General features: G+C 37.7%; 1 protein-coding gene across 1 annotated transcript; it reads right to left on the reverse strand.

The window, feature by feature from the left end:
* Positions 1 to 4,693: 4,693 nt before the first annotated feature.
* On the reverse strand, positions 4,694 to 8,485 carry LOC116159295. The gene has a single exon (XM_031472254.1). It carries the CDS (start codon positions 8,483 to 8,485, stop codon positions 4,694 to 4,696), a length of 3,792 nt encoding a protein of 1,263 aa, XP_031328114.1.
* Between the last annotated feature and the right edge of the window lie 15,309 nt (positions 8,486 to 23,794).

The following is a 23,794-nucleotide window of genomic DNA, read 5'->3' on the forward strand; positions in this document are numbered from 1 at the left end:
TCTAGGTTCAATTATTATTTATTATACAGAAAATTTAAACATAAATGTCCACATATCAGCGTATTATAATTTTGCTCCCTAGTATAATTGTATATGATGTTGCATCCGGATAAATATTTAACTATTTCTATTGGTGGCGTCAAGTCGCCGAAGCTATCATAGTAAACTGCCTTCATGCCGCGTTTCTTGAAAGCAACCCAATGCGTACCTCTTCCTTTAGCATCATCCAGGTTTACGATAGCGCACTCGTTTAAATGGGGTTTTCGCGGTAATTTATCACGCATAAACACTCCTCTGAAGAAGGGTACGTCTTTCGCATACTTTACAAGATCCGAGTCCGTTAATGCTTTTCGCGGCAAATTTAAAAGTTTTTTGCCGGATATGGTTTTAAATATAAGGCGTATCCAGTCTTACGCGGTTGAAGATACAGCGAACTGCCTTGTTTACCCAACGAGGCGGCCTCCATTGCCATGTTATGCCGTTTATTTTCCTCCAGCTGCTTCTTCGCGGCCGACGCATCGTTAATTGCTTTAGCTATACCGCTAGCTCCACCGGCCATTGCGCCCGCAGCTGAAAGACCGGCAAAGAGCGGTACTAGGAACGGAAGAAAACCTCCGACTTTAGGTATTGGTATCACTCGCGGCACTCTCACTCTTTGCTTACCGCCTGCAGCTTTAACCGCTTTCTTGGCGGCCAACAAACTTATTTTGATAAGTTTATTCAAGTTTGCCGATGATGATAGGCCTTTTATTGAATTTCGAATTGGCGTTAAAACTCCGCCTCTAAACGAACAAGTCTTCTTCTTTTTCCCGCGCTTTGCGATACGTCGTGTTACTCCCATGCCAAGCTTCCTTTTGGCCTTCATTGCTCCAGCTACGGCTAATGCTGCTGCTTTCTCTCCAAAACTAGCGTCCTTTGCCTTTACACGATCCCAAGCTCGAATTTGAAGTTCTTTATCGGCCCGATGACGATTCTCAACGTCTTTGAATTGATTGTATGCGATGTCGTGTTGCTTGCATGCAGCGTCCAACTGATTTATTCCTTGATCACCCCGAGCTAGACGCTGCTGTAGTTTGGTTCCCGGTCCGCAGTATTGATATCCGGGGATATGAAGTTCCACCGGCAATTTGTTTATCAAGCTGTTTATAAACCCCTTTCCTACTCGGCGATCGGCCATGAACTGATCAGTATAACTCAAACTATCGAGTAATAATGAAGTTTATGAAGCAACCTCAGCAATTGCATGTTGAGGATCATGATTTGTATACTGAATCGGAAGTGTCGGGGAAACACGGCTCATTATTTCCGGCTTCAATTAGAGCGGTCATCTGTGGACCATCGGGATCCGGAAAAACGAATGCGATGATAAGTTTATTAGAAGCAGCGAATGGTCTGAAGTTTGAAAATGTATATGTATACTCCAAGTCGTTAGAGCAGCCGAAGTATAAATATCTGGAACAAGTACTTAAACCCATTAAAGGCATTAAGTATAATGCTTATAGTGATAAGGATGACGTAATAACTCTAGAGGAGATTAGCAAAAATTCGATAATGATATTTGACGATGTTGCGTGTCTAAATCAAGATATAATTAGGGATTATTTCTGCAGAGGACGACATTCTGGTGTGGACTCGTTCTATCTTTGTCAGACATATTCCAAAATACCTAAGCAGCTAATACGCGATAATGTAAACGTTATTGTCCTATTTAAGCAAGACTATATAAATTTGAAACATGTATATGATGAGCATGTTGGTAGCGACATGACCTTTGAGCAGTTTAAATTAATGGGCTCAAAGTGTTGGATGCATAAGCACGATTTCATGTGTATTGTAAAGGACTTTGATTATGGCCGATATCGACGAGGTTTTGATTGTTATATCGCACTTGGACAACTTTGAACTACTGTTGAACAGCATCATTGAACCGGTGTGGACAGCTTTGAACCAATTTTGGACCGCCTCTGAACCGCTTATGAAACGCTTTCGAACTGCTTTGAACCGGTTTTGGACAGCTTTGAACCGATGTTGGACCGCTATGAACCGCCTTTGGACCGCCTCTGAACCGCTTATGAACCGCTTTCGAGCTGTTTTGAACCGGTTTTGGACAGCTTTGAACCGATGTTGGACCGCTATTGAACAGCTTTTGATTGCTACGAACCGTTTTTGCACCGATATGAACCGCCTTTGGACTGCTATTAGAAGCACTTTTCATCGATAATCAGTTTAGTTGATTGTATGCGGGCCGTTAAGATGAACGCGCAAGATCAGGCAATTAAAAGAAAATTAACTAAAACCCGTAGCGAAATAAAACGCAAGCTTGCGGCTCTTAAAAGAGGCGAAACCGAAACATTGCGATTAGTGGAAGAGACTTATAAGCCTATAGTTGACCCATTGAAGACGCTAGCTAAGCAGGAGTTGAAAAAACAAGCGTTAACGCCAAAATTTGAAAATAAAATTGAATATGAATCAACTCCAATGCAAGAACAATTTGCAACGCCTCGACGCACCGAAAATACTGCAGTTCGTAAACGAATTAGTTTTCCGCCCGATATTAGCGAAATAGCGCTTGACGAAGAAGAAAACGATGAAGCGGTGGAAACTACTAGATCGATTAGCAACTTATCACAGCTACATGATGATCAGCAATTTTTAGACCAGTATCATCATTTACCTCGCCATTATATCGACCGGATGATTAAGGATGCAACGGGAGAGGTCGATCACGTTCACGGACTTCGATACGATTCCGAATTCAAAGAGTGGGCTATAGGAGATTCTATAGTGCAGTTTGAAGGGCCCGATATAAACATAAAAAATACACTTTATACCGGCACTCCTGGGCTATATGAATTGCTCGTGCTTAAAAAGCCGCATAATTACTCCTTCAAGGATAGTCAATCGTATAAAGATATTTTATTAGCTACTAACGCATACAAAAGGAACTACGATCCTAGACAACAAATCATGGGTACTAAGTCGCATAAATACGTTAATATCGTGAAGCCGCTACTATCGGAACATTTTGGAGCAGGTGTGAAGGAGGTTAATAATAAACAGAAGGAGTACGTGTACTGGAATACTCCCCACGAACTAGTCGAGCGTCTCAGACTGTTACACGCATCGCAAGCAGCCGGTCATACCGGACACAACAACGAGATTTTAAGCATTGAAGAGGAGCTCCGAGAAGAAGGTATAATTGCTTAGTCCGAAAATGAGCGTTGACAAATTCGGAAGACATTCGTCCTCAAGATTATATAACGAACAGAATACCTTGCAATTTACCGCTGCTAATGATTATGATATGCAAAACAAGAGAATATGTAATGTTGCCGATCCTGCTAAGGGTAGCGATGTTGCTACAAAACAATATGTGGATAATAGTACTCGGAACGCCGCAAGCCAACAATATGATATGCGTGGTAATCGGCTAACCCATCTAGCTGATCCGGTGAACGATGGCGATGCCGTAACAAATGGATACCTACACATGTTTGTAAAATCGTTTAAGTCAATCACCGATGGTCATATGAATGTCATGCATGAAATGGAGCGCAACTTGGATGAAATTCGCGAAAAACTAGGGATGAGTCCGGTGACAGACTTTGCCGCATTGACTATGCGTGAATCTCCGCCATTTATCGGTAGTGATTTGGAAGATGACGAAGCTCGGCGTCGTCGAGGAATTGCACAGATCGGCGAGAAAAAATTTTCCTCGAAAAAGAACGATAATCAAGCATCGTGATGACCTATGGCAAGCTGATTTGGCCGAATTCACGCGATATTCTAAAGATAATCGAGGTTATAAATATATATTAACCGTAATTGATTGCTACTCCAAATACCTATGGACGCGACCCTTAAAATCGAAGAATGCTAGTGAAGTGAGCAAAAACATGACCGCTATTATGTGCGAAGGAAGAGTGCCAGTCAATTTACAAACCGATCAAGGAAAAGAATTCTATAATAAGGATTTTGAAAAGTTAATGCTGAAACATACCATCAATCATTACTCTACGTATAGCGTAAAGAAAGCGGCCATAGTTGAAAGAGTGATAAAAACTTTCAAAAATGCATTATATAAGCGGTTCAGTCTTCGCGGAAGATATAAATGGATTGATGTGCTAGCGGAAGTGACTTTAGGCTATAATAATACGAGACATTCGACTATTAAGATGAAGCCTAAAGATGTAGCTGCAAAGACATACTTACCAATGTTCCATAATATAAAGATAATGGGACCAGCTAAATTCAAAATTGGTGACGTTGTACGAATATCCAAGTATAAATCGGTGTTTTCAAAAGGCTACACTCCGAACTTTTCTACCGAATTATTCAAGGTGGTTAAAGTAAAAGTTGGCAATCCCGTTACGTACTTATTGGAGGATTCATTTGGTAAACCAATAATGGGGCAATTCTACGCGGAAGAAATGCAGAAAACTGCTCATCCGGATATATTTCTTGTTGAGAAAGTGTTACGTCGTAAAGGAGACCAGCTCTACGTTCGATGGCTTGGCATGGATAAATCACATGACTCGTGGATTAAAAAATCAGATTTAGTATAATCTTTATTAGATTTATTATGCAAATGTATTTTACAAATATATTGATAAACAGCCATGCTATAACTGCATATAACTGTACAATTTTTTTTATACTTATATTAATAAATACAATGTTATGAATAGACTACTTATTCTAATTCCATTTGAATGGGAATGTTAAAATGTCCCCAAGGCAGCGTATCGATCTGATTAGGTAGTGTATATCTCTTATCATCGTTATTGTATAAAGCAATTTTAGTTTGCTCTACGCTATACACTTTATGGTTTTTTGAAATTATGCTGCTTTGGGAAACGATTTTAACGTCCTGGTTCTTTAAACACTTTAAATAATCATTAAAAGTTATTCTATTCTTTACAATATTAGTCTTTACACCTTTCAATTTCTTAACATCACAATCCCTAGTCCTAAAGCTATACATTTTTGATGCCAAGGCCACCCACTCGGTTATCACTTTACCGCTCATTTCATCTTTCATTAAACCGATCACCTTAGCATTACATCTGGGGATGTTAAATTCATTGTTTTCAACAAAATCAGACGTGTCAAATCGCTCGATATTGTTTCGAATCAGATCATACACGTCATCACACATTAACTCATATACGAGGCTATCGGTATCCATGTACAAGAGTTTCATGCAATCATCATCAAATTGCCGCTGCATAAAATTATAGTGAAAATCATACATTAAGGTTTTAGAAATATCGAGAATAGCCATTCCCACATAGAGTGGTTTATTCATCATAATTTCCACCTTAGATAGCTCGATAGCCATCAATTCTTCATCAAAAATTTCCCTACTGCAAAAATTAGGCTGGGAAAGGTAATAATTGGCTCCATATCTGCCATTCCAACGAGTAACGAGTTTTATATTTCGATGGTTTCTCACGTTCTCCATCGTCTTTCCGAAATTAGCATTGTTTAGCAATTTATATAAATTTTTTTCAAACGGATTACTAGCTCGTGCTCGCAACCTTGTATTCAAATCTATATACGGTTTAAGCCAACGAGACTGGTTGAAGCTTATCGCGCGATGGATTTTTTCAAGCACAAGTCCTGCTTGCAGACACTGTTTTAAATTACGATAGTGAATCACGTATTTGGATTTAGATGTTAAGGTTGCGAGCAGTTTCACATGTTTACCACCAGGAGGTTTACTATGTTCAACGCAAAATGGTATGTACTTATGTCGATTATGCAAATGCTGCGGATATGTTAAATCTACCTCTAATATTAGACCTTCATTTGCGTCATCAGGTAGTTTCATTAAGGTTTCGGTTGTTAATGATTTTATTTTTGATTCGCTAAGCCATTTAAAATTATTTTGGGGTAGACATTGGCTTTGAGCCCAACCATACAAATTCACCATATCCGTGTAAAGGATGTGAGATGAAGGTTTCCTCGCATCATAATTTTCCATATATTTATTGTTTGCTTTACTATATTTCGTACAACACTGCGTTATCCCACCTCTTATACCCTTTTCCATGAATAGTATCATATCTATATCAGACAAAAGGTCTAATTTCACTTTTGTATAGTAAAGCATGCATTGCCATGTATACCCCGGAGCAGTAAAAAAGAATGCAGGTTCTAGCTTATGCGTTGTAATGCATTTTTCGCGAAAATTCGTAAATACATCGCTTAGCAAAAGCACATCCGTTATCAAATAAAGATCGCTGTATTGACCTAAATTTTGAATGTTGAATTTCCGCCAAACGTTTTGCGCATGCATGTATTCTGATTCAGGAATGTCCGTTTGAGATAACTTGCTATAAAATTTCTCTTTTGCTGGAAGTGATGTTTCTTCGAATTTCGCCCACTCATTCATATATTCATATGGATAAACGCCTTTTCTGATAAGCAACTTTAATTGCTCCTCGCTTAAATGGTTTAACGTGCTGCGTAAAATTTTAAAATCGTCAAATTTCAAATATGAAGATAACTTGTCTAATGATTCGTTCATAAAACGATATGAATCTACAAATCTGAATTGTATGTCCGTGTCTTTCATATATTTGGTAAACGATATGTAACGTTCTTTATTTTTAGGAAGTAGCGTAACTCTGCCTGGAATAGCTTGAGCGATATTTTTTATAATAAAATGGCTATCATATCCGCTGAAATTATGAAAGAATATTGGAATCATGTGGGGGGCCTTATATTGAAGATTACACTTCTGGTGGGCCGCCCCCCTCCAATTTCCGGTCCCGAAGTGAGAGTGATCCCTGACCTTGACCTCCCCCTCCAATATTGGGCTTTCGCAAATATGACAATGAGTAGCTGCATTATATGCCAGCATTTCTATATCGGTTAAGGGTTTCATTGGCATTGGAGTATCAAAATATTGTTGTAAGTTGCCTGCAATTTTGACTAATTCGCTTGTAAACCAATTAATACAGTCCTCACCTCTCTTTATTTGAAGTTTTGATAAAGAATTGTCAAATGTACAATGAAGATAATATGCAATGCTGCACACATTATGCTCTTTATATTTAACCGTGTTGCGCGTCTCATCTTCCTGATATTCTTGAACTAAACATTCCAAGTCGCAATACATGATGAAAGGAGCGGTCTGTTTAAATTGATAGTCTTTAAAATTAACCGTTGTGCCGGGCTTTGGTGTATTTAATCTACATTTATTCATCTGCTTACAATCTATTTCATGTTTGCTCAATTTGGTTTCAGAATTAAAATAGTGGAGGCACCTATCACATATGAATAGTTTTTTGTGATTCTTCGTTAATTGTGAATGCGCCAATCTGGATAAATCTTTTATCCAGCAAAAGTGAAATTTTACAGCCACATCATAGCGATGATCATCAACGATACGATCAACGTTACCTTCGATTTCGTAATCGTCTTGTATCATTAGCAAATTTACATGACGTTCTTTTTTATCAGAGGTTAAATACAAAGGAGCCGTGATGTAATTCGAAACAGATTTTCGGATGAGACCATAAATGTTAAGAGATAAGTTGGGATTTTGTTTTTCAAATTTAGGAATTTGTTCAAGGGTCATTGGAAAAGTGATGTTTTCGAAATTTAAGATTTGAGCATAATAGGGATATGAGGAAACACGATCGGAATGTTTTGACAAGGGGAAAAGCGCTGAAGATAGGGCCCATCCGAAACAAGCCTCATCGTTGTTTTTAACGTTGATGACCGCCTGCTTCGACTTGATTTCATTAGGCAACTCGATGTAGGATGACGCTCTTATTAGAGTCGCACTATTGGCATTCACACTTAACGAAATAATCTTAGATAAGGCCCAACCACTTTCCTGTTCTTCAAAATCAAGCAGACGCCGCATTAAATAATCTACGACGTTACAATTAAACAGTTGCTTTAAGTTTTGTTCTTCTAAATTACAACTTAAAATAGTAAAATTTTTGGTTAAGAAAGTAAATTCTCTAGATACTAAATCTTGGTCGTTGTTTGGGACAGGTTTAACAAATTCGGCACAAAACTCAAAATTTAATTTTAGCGGATGGTTGTATTGACTAAATATATCCTTGATTTTCTTTGAAAATATTTGAAAACAATCATGGAAAAATGTGCCTAGCGTTTTATGTCCTAAATTGATAATAATGCCGGTGCTCACCCTCGACTTGAAGGCTGTAGTCAAATCCCTCCACTCTACATTTTTCTTTTCTTCCTCAAGCGATGTGCCGGTTATAGGTTTACCCATTTCACTGATCAGCAACTTGTAGCGCTCCATTTTACCAGCTACCGCCGCAAGATGTCGTTTATCTCCAATCGATATTGCACCTCCTAACGCAAGTTTGATATGCTTGATATTAATGTTGATAATATTGATAAACTTTAGAATTTTGTCTGCATCACTCGGATTATAGTGTTTGTAAAAATGCTCAACCATTTGGAGCGATGCGTTGATATTTTCAATAATCGAGGACATTTTCAAATATATATCGTTACACCACCCGTATGCACTTAGACATGCGACTGAACGCCGATCGCCACTCAAGCTACTTTTATACCTAAACACTCGTCAACGTCATTAACGTTTTTAGCGGGAAATAAATAACAACATATATCACATTAAACTTTATTTTCAAAAATATATTATTTTATTTCTACTAATTTCAATGCATTATTGGTAGATAGTCCATTCATCACCACTCCCAGCTTTACTTTATTTAATCGATCGACCATTTCATCGTCCATTTCTCGCACCATGCGCTGAGGAAGGAAAATAGAAATATTATCGACAATTTCGCACACTATTCCACGTCCATAGGAACTGATTATCGCCTTCATTCGTTCGATTTCATAAATTTTGCCTACTTCCATATCTCCACGTTTAATGATAGTTCTTTCCACTGCATTTCCGCTACTGTTAATTTTCAGCAAATCAGCATTCATTGTTGTGATGTTCGATGTATGTATGTCAATCTGTATATGCATAAACATACGCATACTCACTCTTATATATTAAACATCCCTCCTAGAAACATCCTAATTGGTAGGAAGTGTAAATGGCGGGAACAGGAAGCAGCATCCGGTCACGTCAACAGGAAGCAGCATCCGGTAAATTCTAATCAGCAGGAAACGTAAATGGCGGGAACAGGAAGCAGCATCCGGTCATCGGCAGGAAGCAGCATCCGGTAAATTCTAATCAGCAGGAAACAGCGTCCGGTCGTTAACAGGAAACTAACATCCGTTCATGTTAACAGGAAGCAGCATCCGGTAAATTCTAATCAGCAGGAAACAGCGTCCGGTCACGTCAACAGGAAACTAACATCCGCTGTTGTAAACAGGATATCCTAATCAGCAGGATATGCTAATCAGTAGGAAAGTAGGTATATATACCGTTTAAGGAAACTATGCTGAAGTTACAATTATAATGGAGAACATCAATGATGTTATATTCGATGATGAGTTATTTGAAGTACTACAGGCCGATATCGCAAGAAGCCAGCAAGATAGGATACAGCAGCGAAGACGGGAGGAACGAGAGCGTTTTGTACAAACCTTAAAAAATGCGCAAAGTGACCTAGTAATTGAATTGGAAAATATAAAAGTGAAATAGAAGAGGATGATGAAGCTTTTAATAATTTGTTACAAAAATATAATCAATTTGCATAATAAATATATTAATTTTTTTTTATTATTTATGCCTGAAACTCTTCAAACTATTGCATCCGATGTAGCATACTCCACTAGGAATATAATATCATTGATGTACTCCATTATAATTGTAACTTCAACACATCTAGCATTACATTTTGTATAATATTATGTAGGTATTTATTACATGCATTAAAATAAAATGGTTATTACACCTTTAAAAGTCTTATCATATCTGCTATAAATAAACACTATTGCGAGATTGCAACTTCCCATCCTAATTATAAGCTCAATTGACTAAAGCGGCAGATTCGTAATTCACGTATCGATGGTTCAAATCCTCGACGCCGCCTATGACGCGTTTCCTGGTCCCGAAATAAACGCGGGAAACCTAGATATGACGTAAACAAAATGGCCGATACTGCATTCTGATTGGTGTGACGCCGTAAACAAAATGGCCGATACTGCATTCTGATTGGTGTGACGCCGTAAACAAAATGGCCGATACTGCATTCTGATTGGTGTGACGCGTTTCCTGATCCAACCCAAAATGTGACGTAGACAAAATGGCCGACCGAAATACTCGATTCTGATTGGTGTGACGCGTTTCCTGGTCTAGATCCCCCCGGACGCAAAACATCCAAAATGTGACGTAGACAAAATGGCCGATACTGCATTCTGATTGGCTCACACGTGACCACGTGACCGAAATACTCGATTCTGATTGGTGTGACGTCACTTCCTGGTCCCGTACGTACATTGCTCATCTACTTTCACATAATTTTGTCAGCCGGCAATTTTACTCAAACGTTTATAAATAAACCCGTGCGCTTCCATGTGTTGAGAGACAAGCTATTAGCATTCCTCTCGTAAAACCGACAAGAATTTTACAGTTTGTAAAAAGCACATTTATTTTCTTGTACATTCAATAAATTTTGTTGAACAAACTAAATAACTACCCACATATTTTAACAGGAATTCTTTGGAGATGGTAAATGGTTACAATTTATTATGGGTAATTTTTTCAAAATATCTTTAAATTTGCATTTTTAAGTGAAATATTTTTATACAATATAAAAATTCGCTACTTAATAAAGAAATCTATCGCATTAAATTTGTGTAATATCATGTGACACTAGCTAGGTTTCTACTTGTAGGTAAATTTTTATAATTACAATATGTATAAAATAGTGCTTCCATTGCATCCCGTCAATTTTTCCCAAAGCTCCTAAAACACTAGCAGCGTTTCCTCGCTGTATAGCAATGCTGATATCTTATGGCAGGTATTTTGTAGGCGGAGGAACACCAGATTTCTTTTTAGCGTATTTCCTCAAAGTGAAAAATCGCTTTTGGCTGCACTTTGTCGTCCGTCCGTCCGTCACACGTACTCCTATAACACCACTGAACCGATTTGGGCGATACAGGGCTTGTTTAAAGGGTTTGTCTAAAAGGGTTCCTAAATTTGCAGAAGGTAAATCATCTAACCATGCACCAGATTCATGTTCAGATGTAGCAAGTAAATAAATAAGTTTTCGTTTATTTTCGCACTGCCTTAATTTTTACTTTATATAATTTTTACTTTTTAGCGCATTTTTTAAGAATTAAAAAAAATGTGCTGAATTTTTTGCAGTAGGTAGCCTATACCTTGAAGGTCTGCCGGACGGCCATCAAATTTCGCTGTCTAAAAGCCCCCCCCCCCCACCAATTATTTTCTGAGATGCTGTTTTTGAAAGTAAAACGTGCATAACTTTTACATACAACCAATTGGTCTCAGATTTTGCATACGCATGCCTTTAGTGGTGCCAAGTTAAACTTTGGAATATGTTCTACCCTTCATGGTATTTTAATGAAAGGTCCCATGGAAATAAATTGGTTTGTACAAACTATAACTTTCCCGTGCGACTCTTTTTCGAGATCAGTGAGCGACGGGGCCTAAAATGGGGAGGGGGTCAAAATTAATTTTATCTCTCATTTTATTCTAATTAAAGATCTCGACGAAAGGAACCGTTTTCTACCAACTACTGCCCTTCATTCTGTCCTCTTATCAAAGTACGGGGTGGTGAGGGAAGAGAGAGTGGAACTAGTTTTATCCTTCATTGGCACTCTAATGAAAGGTCTCAACGAAAGTAATTACTTTCTACCCCTCCTCCTCGACCTCTTATCGTGATCAGGTATATTCCCTTATACCTCAAGAACGGATTGTCGGAAGAGAGTACTCACAACGGATGATTGAGACGTCTGCAAGAAATATATCCATTGGTGATGTCAAAACGAAAGCTATTTCTGTTAAAAAAATGCACTTTATCTGCACAAGAGTTGTGCACAATTTATACTTGTTTGTTGTGTTTGCAGTATTGTTTCTAGGTTGGAATAAATATTATTATTATTAGTTATTCACTTTACAGTTTACTGGAAAATAAAAGGAATGGAGGAATGAATAGATTTATTTCAACCAACAATAGAAAATATCCACTTATAAAATTGCTTGGAATATATGACCAATTTATTTAGAAGCCCATCTCCAACAATGCAATTTCTGACTGCTGGAAAACTAAATGGGCAGAATCACGAGTGTGCAGATGTGTGGGTGGTATCTGTGCTAGCCACAGTAATTTTTTTTGTGGTACTTCGGGCGAAAACGTTCCTCCAACACACATCAGAAAAAAATATAAATCAAATCGCTAAATTTCGGTTTTTCTGGCATATCTTCGGAAGTAATCGGAAATTTCTGGTTTTCTTTAAAGCATGATAATAAATGTTTAATTGAGCAACTTTTCCCTAATTTGACCATTGTCGTATCTTCTATGGTTTCGGAGACATCTTGGATACAGTGTATATTTACTTTTTGTGATGTTCATAATATTATGGATTATCAATCTGTTGAACAATAAACATTACTGATTTCTAATTACTGATGAGAGAAATTCAAGTAAAATTAATTTCCACTCTGTGGTACCACCATCTTATTGAACTTAAACAATATTGCACGAAGACAGCTATTACCTACCTTTGATTTTTCACAAGAGCAAACATTCTTTAAATGTTACAAGGATTTCATCATTTAGGCAGACTTCAAATTTGCATTCCCCACTTTTCATATTCCGTATAGATAATGGAGATCCAAAACACAAATTTATTTACCTATTTATTTATTATTCCTCTCTTGTTCTGGGCCCTCAACAGGCTTGCGTCCAATTACAGAGTGACCCGCATAATGCTTTTTAGAGGTGCCTTTGCAGAAGGTCTTAGGTTGTTCTATACTAATACGAATTAGGAAAACTGCAGGAAAACCTAACTCGGAGTAGCCGACAGAATGCTCGAAACTGATCTAAGGTAATTCCGATCTCTGCTTTGGTTTCCAGTGCATCTAACTTGGTACATTGGTACGATTCTAGTTTTAAGTTTCCGACCAGTTTGGCCGATGTAAAAAAGCATCGCAAGTAGTTTAATTTGTAAACACCGGATTTATCTAGTTATTGTCTATTTTATCTTTTGTCTGAACGAGGCTGTTTTGGAAATTCTCTTTGCACGAAAAGGAGATGTTGAAACGTTTGATGAAGTTTTCCATTGTGTATATGTTACCGGAAAACTGCGAAATCCGGCATTTTGCAAAATCCCTAGGCATTTTGCGAAATGACCAATGCAGCAGGCAAAGTGATAAATGGAACTCGAGTTCGCACTCCTCCTGCCTCTCTTTAGGGATTTCGCAAAATGCTTAAACGTTCAGGCAAAGGTAGAATGCTCGGATATTTTCCACAGATTTCGCGTACAGCGGTGCCAAACGTAAAACAGTCGCGTTAGTACCTTCTCCCATCTGATATATTCTCCACAGTAAATCCAAAGCTTGACTCAACAGAAAACCCATAGATGAAATGCAGTCTAAACGTGAGCGCAATATTTGGCGAGTACTCAAATAACATCGCAATCGTCGCGTCGTTTACCATCCAATGGCAACGCTGTATGCGCAATCTGTGGGAAATGACGAAGCCTTCGCACTTTGCCTGCATGTTTAGGCATTTTCCGAAATCCCTAAAGAGAGGCAGGCAAAGTGCGAACTGCAGCTCCGTTTCTCACTTTGACTGTTGCATTCGTCATTTCGCGAAATGCCTAGGCATTTTGCATAATGCCGGATTTCGCAGTTTGCCGGTAACATATATATTAGATTTAATTCAAACGAGTTACCTTACGGTGTTTGCTAATATATAAAAAATGCTTCTGAGAATAAAGCAATTACATTTTGTATTAAAGTCGCACCAGGTAACCGAATCAAACAATATCTCGCTTATGTCGTTCTGTCTGTCGATCTGTCTGTGCTCTCATTCCCAGCTAAACGGCTGAACCGAATACAAGCAAATTTGGTACACATATTCTTAGACCTAGAAGGGGGAGCTAAAAAGCGCTTGGGCAGACTCGCGAATGCGCAGGTGTATCTGTGTTAGCCACAGCAATTTTTTTACCCAAATTATGAAATTTCGGCGCATCTTAGAAAGTTATATTATAAAATCGGAAGCACTGTTTGGGTTGATAACATTAATTTTTGTTGCTTTAAATAAATTATTATAGTTTTGGTTCAGACCATAAAATAAATAAATTCATTAAATTGTACGTGATGTTTTATTTCTCCAAAATTAAACAAGTTAAAAAGTAATCGTCAACGATTTACAAAAAGCGCATTTCCACTTGCATTCATTTCCCATTTGTAAGATGCAACTTCTGTTAAAATCGTAAAAATCCGGTCACAAATTGACAAATATGAAAGATAGCGTTGCCAATGTGCAATCCATTTTTAGCGCATTTTTGCAAATTTATTTGTAAAAAGTAGCTTTTAATCTCACTTTGGCTGGCTGGCTGGCTGGCTGGTCGGCTGGCTGGCAGCAAATGTGGGTGCGTAGAAGAACTCTTGTAGAAAGGCAACGGGTGTACGTGTATTTACAAGACCGTGTAATTTGTAAACCTTGGGGACAGGGCTACATGATGTGGGGTTGGCGACATCTGGGCGTCGTCCTCGAGCGTAGTATACTAACGTGAAGGTTTTTCAGTTTTTTCCTATCTTCTACTACAGTTTTAGTCCGATTCTTTTCAAATTGGTGTCATCGGAAAGATGTTGTAAACGCGCACAACTCTTGCGTGGCGAAATTTTGTTTTTTGGCCTAGGGGCGAAATTAACGACCTTTTGCAAGGCGCGCGCGCGTCTTCGAGAGGTAGTCAACTTCGGGCACCTTTTACCTTCCGTTGCGAATTCTGTCACGCGTTTTAACGTTTCGCAAATCTCGAATGGCTGTCTCTCTTTCTCGTGTCGCCAATAGAAGCTCGAGCAATGAGAAGTGCCCCCCAAAAATTAAGTACTATCTTGTGGAAGGTTTTTATCGAGATCCACCAAAATGTGGGTGTAATATAAGTATGCACCGAAAAAGGAAATGTGGTAGCCTCCGACAAGATCTAACTGATGGTAGAGAAAAATCTTCAAACGCGAATTGAGGGTGAACGGGACGTCGGAAGTGGGTACCGTCAAAGGGAATGTGGTAGCCCCCGACATGATCTTACTGATGGTGGAGTCAAATCTTCAAACGCGAATTGCGGGTGAACGGGACGTCGGAAGTGGGTACCGTCAAAGGGAATGTGGTATCCTTCGACAAGATCTTTTATTCACGGTTGAGTCAAAAGTGGCTAATAGAATACTAATCTGCCACACAAAAATGCGCTGAAGTCCCTTCGATCTCACACGAGGACTTTGATAATATTTTTTACGTGCTACTTCAATTTCAGTTTATAAGAAGAATTTCATTTCAATGCTTTTCTAAATAAGAAAGTTGGAACACTGCGCATGGGCAAAATAAAATTTTGAAACTGGCGTTAGATTTTCATTTATTCCAAGTGCCTATGTAGGTATCAAATTTCATTCAAATACTTTTATAAATAAAAAAGTTTGCAATTCGGTTTATAAAAGGTCGAGATGCGAAAAGGGCACTGTGTTGCGTATTATATGGCTAAAGCTATGCCCATATTGAATTACATGCAATTCAGTTCATAACTAACGGAGATGTCAAAGCGATCGGAATTTCTAAAATAAGTTATCGTTCACACGGATAGATAGAGGGACAGACATACAAAGGAACAGTCGGACAGACCAACAAACAGACGACAGACAGCAATACAAAATTATAAACGATCTCTGGGATCGTTAATAAACGGCAAAAGTGTAAAATTATGGAACATGTAAAAAACGGTTTTTTGGTTTTTTTACATTAACTTTTTTAGTAATCGCAGAAAAAATTCCTTCCTTGGTGCAAGCCTCGACACCATAACGAACCAAATAGTGAAAAAAGTACACAATAGCTCTTAAGATAAATAAATAGTAGCGTCTCAACGAACGAGCGGATGGACGGACGGACGGACAAAGTGGCCACAATAGCGCATTTTTTTTTATTTCTGTGGAAATACGCTAAAAAAAACTGTGATACTGCCTGTAAGACTATGTCAATGCATTAAATATTTGGGTCATGGAGCCCGTGTAAAGAACAAACAATACAAACCCGTTTGTTCCAATAGATACATAAATGATAATTACAAAGTTTTATAATTGTATTTTTCATTGTAAGTAGCTTATTCACGCAATTAGTACAGCGCTACGTACGTTTATTCGTCGTCTTTTCACGCGAATTCAAACTAATGATTGGTTTGTTTGGTAGCATTGTGTAGATCTTAATTATACTGTCAAGCTGTCAGACACTTTATGCTATCTAGAGAACCAATGCATTGTGGTGGGTGACGTGTGTAATGATGTGGCTATATGCGCTATGACGGTTACTGAAAAAGACCGATAATAAATGTGCATTGTGTGATTCTTTTCCGTTTCAGTATTACGGCACACAATGGTCAATTACCTGTCCGTGTCGTGGGACTCTATTCAAACTAGGCACTTTGATCGTGCAACTTGAAAGAAAGCCGCTCATGTTCCATGTACCTACTTTAAAAACTAATTTCGTCTCACCATTTTCAGTGTTTTATTATACCCCGCAATTCGTTTTCTTTGCAAATTATCGATCGCATTGCATTACGTAATTTAAAACTGTGAAATGAGGTGTTTTATTTCGACAGGTGGAATGTCTACAAATTTTTATTGACTTCGAAACCTTACATACTGACAAATGGCCTTTGTGATTAACCCCCTTAACCTACGAATGCGAGATTTAGGACCCGTCTGTTATGTTTCTGTTAAACTTATCTGATACATAACCTCCGATGAGATTACATTTTTTGGCACGGATAACGGAGATAGACATTAACTGTGACAGATAGGTTTCTTGTGTTACCGTTAACTATATCTGAGAGTTAATTTCCTATAGGAAATTATCTATCAGATACATTTAAGGGATACATGAAAAACCGATCCTGCAATTAATTGGAGCAGTTTCTGTGATTGAAATATGGAACCAACATTTCCGTTTAGTGAAATGGAGAAATCAAAAATAAAATTATAGATAACGATATCACAGTAAATTAATTAATGGAAGAATATACAGGGTGGCTTTCTTGCCGTGTAGGTAGGTATAGCATAGAGATCTAACAATTGTTAAACAAGTTAAATGAGAAGAAATGTGCTTATTTCAAAACGGAATTGAATCATGCAACAATGGCAATATGGAATACTGTTTCAGTAACAAATTATATTTTGTGTTATTTCGCAAAAAAACTACCTAAAATAAAGCATACAAACGTTTTCCCTTAGCCTGTAATAGTTTATTTTCGTAAGTGCTTATTAATTATTTTTGGTTGACCATCACTATAGAAAAATGTTTGAGATTCGCTGGCATACCTGCCGGCATACCTGTTGGCGGGTTTTTCCACGCAAGCCTCAAGGTGCATTCTTCGCTTCTCAATTTCCTCTTCCGGAAATCTAGTACAGGCAAGTAAAAACATATTAAGTATAGGGAACTCGTGACAAATTGGTAGTTAACCGTAATGTTATACTTGTACAGATAGACGAATTGCAGTAGATGTAGGGTGAAGATAAACATTTTAGCGGCCTGATTCGTACTAAGTCCATTTAAACTTATATTCATATTAATGTACTTAAGCAAAAGTAGAAAATCAATTTATTCGGAGGTGAAGGTTTTACATCTTGGGAACTAGAAATAAACCATGCGTTTAACGGTAAAATGTTAAAGATAATTAATTTGCGCACCTTGCTTGCTGCAAAATAAATTGGGTCAATACAGTGGAAAAGTGGCATTTCATCTCTGCGACTAAATAAACCACAATCTCGAGTATTACTTTCTCGAAATTTGAGGATGATTTTTTTGTATTCGCGAGAGACAAGATCAATTCTTAACAGAAGAGAATTTTATCCACGTCAATAACTAAGTTATTTTAATTTTTTAAGTGGTCGGTTATTTTTAGAAATTTGCAGATTAATGTTGTTTGAAGTAATTTTAATTTTTCCTGAAGGAATCGGCCTACGAGAATTATTTGCATGAACAGATTTGTATTTTATTTATTAATAAGGATCAGATCCAAGCAAGGGATTTGGGTTATTTTGTTTTATTGATTGAGATTTGGATTTAATTTGAGTAATACCGTTCCTTTGGTTGACTTAAAATTTTGTTTCTTATTCGAGATGTATGTCTGTATTTTGAACAGGAGAATGTACCAGTAATTTATTACATGATCACGAAATATGCATTACATTTTCTTGTATTTCTTTTTATGAATCACATCAATATTTTGTATCCAGGAACCCGTAAAGACAATGGGAATTTGATCGCCTTTGTTTTACTTAATATATTAATCAGCTAAATTCATATGCCTATTTATTAAAGTTTTATTAGATTTTGAATTTCAGATCTTACTGTAAAAACTACCGTTATAATTATATTCTTTATCAATTGTGTTACCTGTGTACTAATATTAGTTCATTACTACCACTTAATAATTTTCAGATAACGATCATACAATTCCCCCTTTGACTCGTATTATAACAATTTGACACTATTAATAATGTTGTTCAAAAAGGCACGCCTTTACTTATAAATGAACGGTTCATTACTGATAGTTCACTTATTCTGGAATATATTTTCAGACGTTTTTCTGTTAATAATGAACCCCTCATTTTTAAACTTACAGATCCGGCACAGCTGTAGATGATTTTGAATACGAAATTTAATTCTTTTCCTGCACGTTTATAAATAAATTATAAATCATTACTTAATTGCGTTTATTAATGCCGCCTGACTCATGTACACGTTTCAAGCTTTAAGGATAATTGACACAATTTGAGTATCTCATTAAATTTATTATTAATTGTTAAAGATAATTTATAGCCAGGATATTGCTTTTATTATCTTTGAAGGTTATAAACGTTGACAGGATAATTATAGGATTCTCTGTAATTAATTATACGGCAGTCACGCTAGAAATTTTATTGGAAGCTAAATGCAACACGGTATCGTAGCTTTCATCTCGTTAAGAATGAAGATAATGTTTTAAAAAGGTCTTAATTTCTCTGCAGTTATTGTGGTGTGATGAAATTTGAAAAAAACGTTAGGTTGTCCGTTTAAATCTAATACACTTTGATTTTTTTACATGTCGGTAGGAACGTCGTATAGTAATTTTATGTGACTCAATAAAACTGTTACATCGCAATCGTCTAATTTAGAAAGTAGACCTCGTCCGTTCTAGGCAAGTTCGTTCGCTAAATATAAGAAACGTCAATAAAATTTTCTGTTTTATGACATGATCAACATGAGCTAATAATATTCAATGTGGCGGGACAGCAAGTTGTTACTGTCAGCTGTCTCTAGTGCGCCGTCGAGCTGTCAGTTAACTGTCTAGTTTACATGTCTGTTCGGTGAGAGCTTGCCATCCTGATTTAGGTTGATAGCCAGTAAAAATTGGATCTACATTTTATCAACTTTCTGATTTGCATACATAATGGAATGTACAATCCTGTAAAATTACCGGGTGCGGCGTTCACTTTAATATCCATCTGGTAATACATTGTCAGTATAATAACCGCCGACATATTCCGTACAACTAATTAAGATCATTTGAATAGTATGAGTGACAGCCGCTGCCGCTTATGCAAATTACAGTCAGAGTTTAAAGCCAGCCATTATGAAATACCAGTTTATATGCTTTTTATTGAATTAAGTTATGATTAATCGTTGACGAATGTCATTTATCAGTTTATCAACGTGCCTTCCACTTGCAAAATTCCCAACAGAAATTTATTCAGCGCCAACATCCACAGTCACTTTTAAATGTGTCAGTAAAATTTGAAAATTTGCCAAAGTTGAGCACATCGATAATGAAACTTATCCTTATGCGTAAGTAGCGTTTCCCTATTATGTAATAAGGAAACCTAATTAATCTTAGCAAATGCGATACGCACAAATAAAGAAAAAATGCGAATGATTATTGATTATATCAAAACGTTTTCAGGAAAACGTGGAGTTCACAAGAGGATAAAAAATATGCACTGACGAGTTACACAACCTAGTCCTATACTATGATAAAAAAATTAACCAAGTGTCAATTAGTACCTAAGTAGTGGGAAAACACAAACTTCCAGAAATCGAATTAAATTTAATCATTTAAATGAGTGCAATAACCTTCCTATACTCGCATCTCATCTCTTCTTCTTCCTTGAATAATGAATTTATCTCCAAATCCTGCAAGGTAATAATATGGTCTAACGGCACGGACCGACTACAGAATCCTAGTAGGCGTGGCTTCGTGGAAATTTTTAATTATCTTGTCTTTCTCGAAAATGCTGCGAAAATCTGACCCCACTATACTTGTATTATTCCTTAAGAAAACTTGCCCTGAGACTAGCCCCTGGAATATTTGCCCTGGAAAATTCGTCCTGAACATTCGCACCCGAAAGATTCGACCTTAAAAATTCACACCCACGCGCTACGGATAGCATACTATTCGACTATCCAACGAAACTCCAATTTCTGTACCACAGAAGGAATTGACTACTTGAATCCAACGTCATCGAGGAGTGAGATTTCCCCTATGCCGCACCTGTGGTACTGGTCTCGAAGAAAGAGACAAAGTGGGCATGCGTATTGAATATCGCCTGATAGGTATGTACCTACCCTTTGCCACGGATTGATGATCTGCTGCACAGCGCAAAACAGACTTTATTCATGTCAACTATTGACTTGCAATATGGTTTTCATCAAGGCTCCGTGAAACCAGAGGACCGGGATAACACAGGGTTTATGACTCCTTTCGGTATTTTCCAGAGACTTGCTATAACTAGACTGCGCTTAACGTATCTAAGGTGTTGTCGACACAGTATGCCACACACAATGCACTGCGGGGCAAAATCGCTGAGATGATTTATGCAATATAATGAAATAAGCTGTTATTTTAGATGTTCCGTTCATTAATCATTCTCGTGATTAGCTCGAATTAGTGAACAGATAAATTTCTGTTGAGAATAAACCAATAAACTTAGGTTAACTTGTGCGTATCAACATTTACTCTGTCGATAAATTTTTAAATAATATGCTGATTTTCCACGAATAAAAGTTTAAAGGGAGGATTGTTGTACGGATCAAACGATGCATTAAAAATTTGCCAAATTGCTGAAAATGTGTTCAGGTTATTCATTCAATCCACACCACACCGCGTTGTAAACAAAATGGTTATCAGCAGTCTTAGAAAAATAAATAACAGTTACAGCCCATTTGGGTTTTTGGATAGGCATTATATTGAATCAAAATCCGCTAAATAATCATATCTTACTACTTACATCTTTAGTTTTAAGAGTATATTTTCCCATACGTGTTCACCACCAAAATACACATATAAATCAAATTAGGACTAGAGTAAGGCAGTTATATACCAATTTAGTTCAAATAAAATACCAACAAATTCGATTAAAATAGTTAACAGCTATATGTTATCTTTTTTTGCTACTAAAATTTAGAATAAACATGGCTAAAGCAAGCTGCAGGACGTACGTCTGCCCCGCGATGAACAGTTGGTTGCCTATCGTATCTTGACAACAGGCGTTTATAGTAAAATCTACGTTACGCGGGTCTAGTTATAACAAGTCTCTGGTATTTTCCCTTTCCGATGTATGCCTTTTGGATTGCCTAATGCGCCTGTAACATTTCAAAGACTCCTAGATCGATTCCGAGTGGGATTATCGCGCGTAACAGAGCTTGCTTATATTGATGACCTCATTATTACTTAAGGATCCTCAGATCCTATTATAGTTTTGTATTGTGTCCATTCGTCAGTCCGTTCGTGTGCGCTATAACACTTAAATGCTTTCCAACACATTATCTTGATTTTGATCAAAACATGTCAAAATCGTTATTCACGCACCAAGATCGTTGGAAAAAAGACTAAGATCAGTATCACAATACCCAAGTTGCACTGAGATAGTTGGAAAAAGACCAAGAGCATTATTTCGATGCTCAAGGAATCATTTAATGCATTTTTTTGGCCATATGGATTTTGATCAGAACATGTCAAAATCGTTATTCATGCACCAAGATCGTTGGGAAGAAGATTAAGAGCAATATCCCAATGCCAAAGACATGAATTTGATGAATCGTTTTGACGATAATAACGGGCGATCAAAAATGAGTTGCTGCCGAGTCGCCTTTGGAAGTTCAAGTTAAATCTTAGACCATATAGTACAGGTCTAAGAGTTAAATACGATTTTCCATGTAAACAAAAATTTCAAAGGCGACTCGATAGCAACTCATTTTTTATGGCATAGTACCTATGTATTTTGCAAGGTTACTATAAATGGTCGTTAAAAAAGTGAGGGTAATACTGAGGATCCTTCGATATTCCGTTGTATCGGCTTATTCCATCTAGCTAATTTGAGGAACAAGAAATGTATTCAAGAGACTACTCGCGTTTAAACTAAGTACGAATTGTCAGAAATGTACTTTCGCGTGTGACTCCATTCGGGATCTGGGACATTTATTAACCAAGGATAATATACAGGCCGATCCTGGAAAGATCCGTGCGATATTAAACATACTAGAAGCTACGCTTTTGCAAACGTTCTAAACGGTTCTATCGTTTTATTGAACATTTTGCGGATGCTTCAAGACCTTTTAATTTCCTTACCCCTAGAAATGTCATATTCAAATGGGGAGAATCTCAAGAGAACGCTGAGACATCTGTGAATCGCGCCCCCCATATTGAGAATCCCTACCATACATCATCAAATCCAGCTCTTACGCTATCGGAGCATGTTTACTCCTGGGGAGGGTCCCGATATCAGTCGGCTTCTAACCCCTGATGAAGTCAACTACTGCTGTACAAAGAGCGAATCTGGTCGACGCTGATTTCCAAGATACACTAAGGGATCGTCTGTGGTAATTAAATGTGATCACCAGCCCCTGATACAGGTACAGTGTTGTTGCCACAGGAATAATTGATGCATTTGAAGCTTATGATCCCAATTCAATAGACCACGCATGGTTTACCGATCGAGGGTATGTGGATGTTTTCTGGTGTTTTATAAGGGAATGGGTACACTACTGATGCCGACACAGACCATCCACAGTTAGTTGTTCCAAAGTCTAAGGCGGTAGATGTTCTGTGTGAGAATCATGACCTCCCTACTACCGGCCACTATGGAGTGGATATTGGGGAAGACTGTGCAAAGAACCACTGCTCATTTCTATAGACCGACAATACACATAAACGTCACCGACCATGTTAAAATGGGTTTGACCTATCAACATTTGCTTTAGATCTCTTTGGGCCGTTACCCGCAGCACCAATTGGCGCAAAATGGGAGGAGACGTTAGTGTGCCGCAACCTACCACTTCCAATGCTAAAAGTCAAGTGGAGAAGCCAAGTCCACCTCAACCCAGGGAACCGTAGCCCAATGTGTCCGTGGTAGCCAGCCACTCCAGGAAACTTACCCCAGCCAACACCGTTTCCAACCCACCACAAACTTTGTTGATTTATCCTGGAACATTACCCAGAATAAAACCAAAAGGGGGGGATATAATACCATTATTTCGTTTAATACTGCCGTAGTTCGTGTCAGATCGAAGGGACTCTAGCACATTTTTGTGTGACAGATCAATATTCTATTAGCCAAGTTGACTCCACCATCAATAAGATCTTGTCGGAGCGGAGGGTACCA

This window comes from Photinus pyralis, unplaced genomic scaffold (assembly GCF_008802855.1).
Source record: "Photinus pyralis isolate 1611_PpyrPB1 unplaced genomic scaffold, Ppyr1.3 Ppyr1.4_LG1, whole genome shotgun sequence".
In the NCBI taxonomy this organism is placed as follows: domain Eukaryota; kingdom Metazoa; phylum Arthropoda; class Insecta; order Coleoptera; family Lampyridae; genus Photinus; species Photinus pyralis.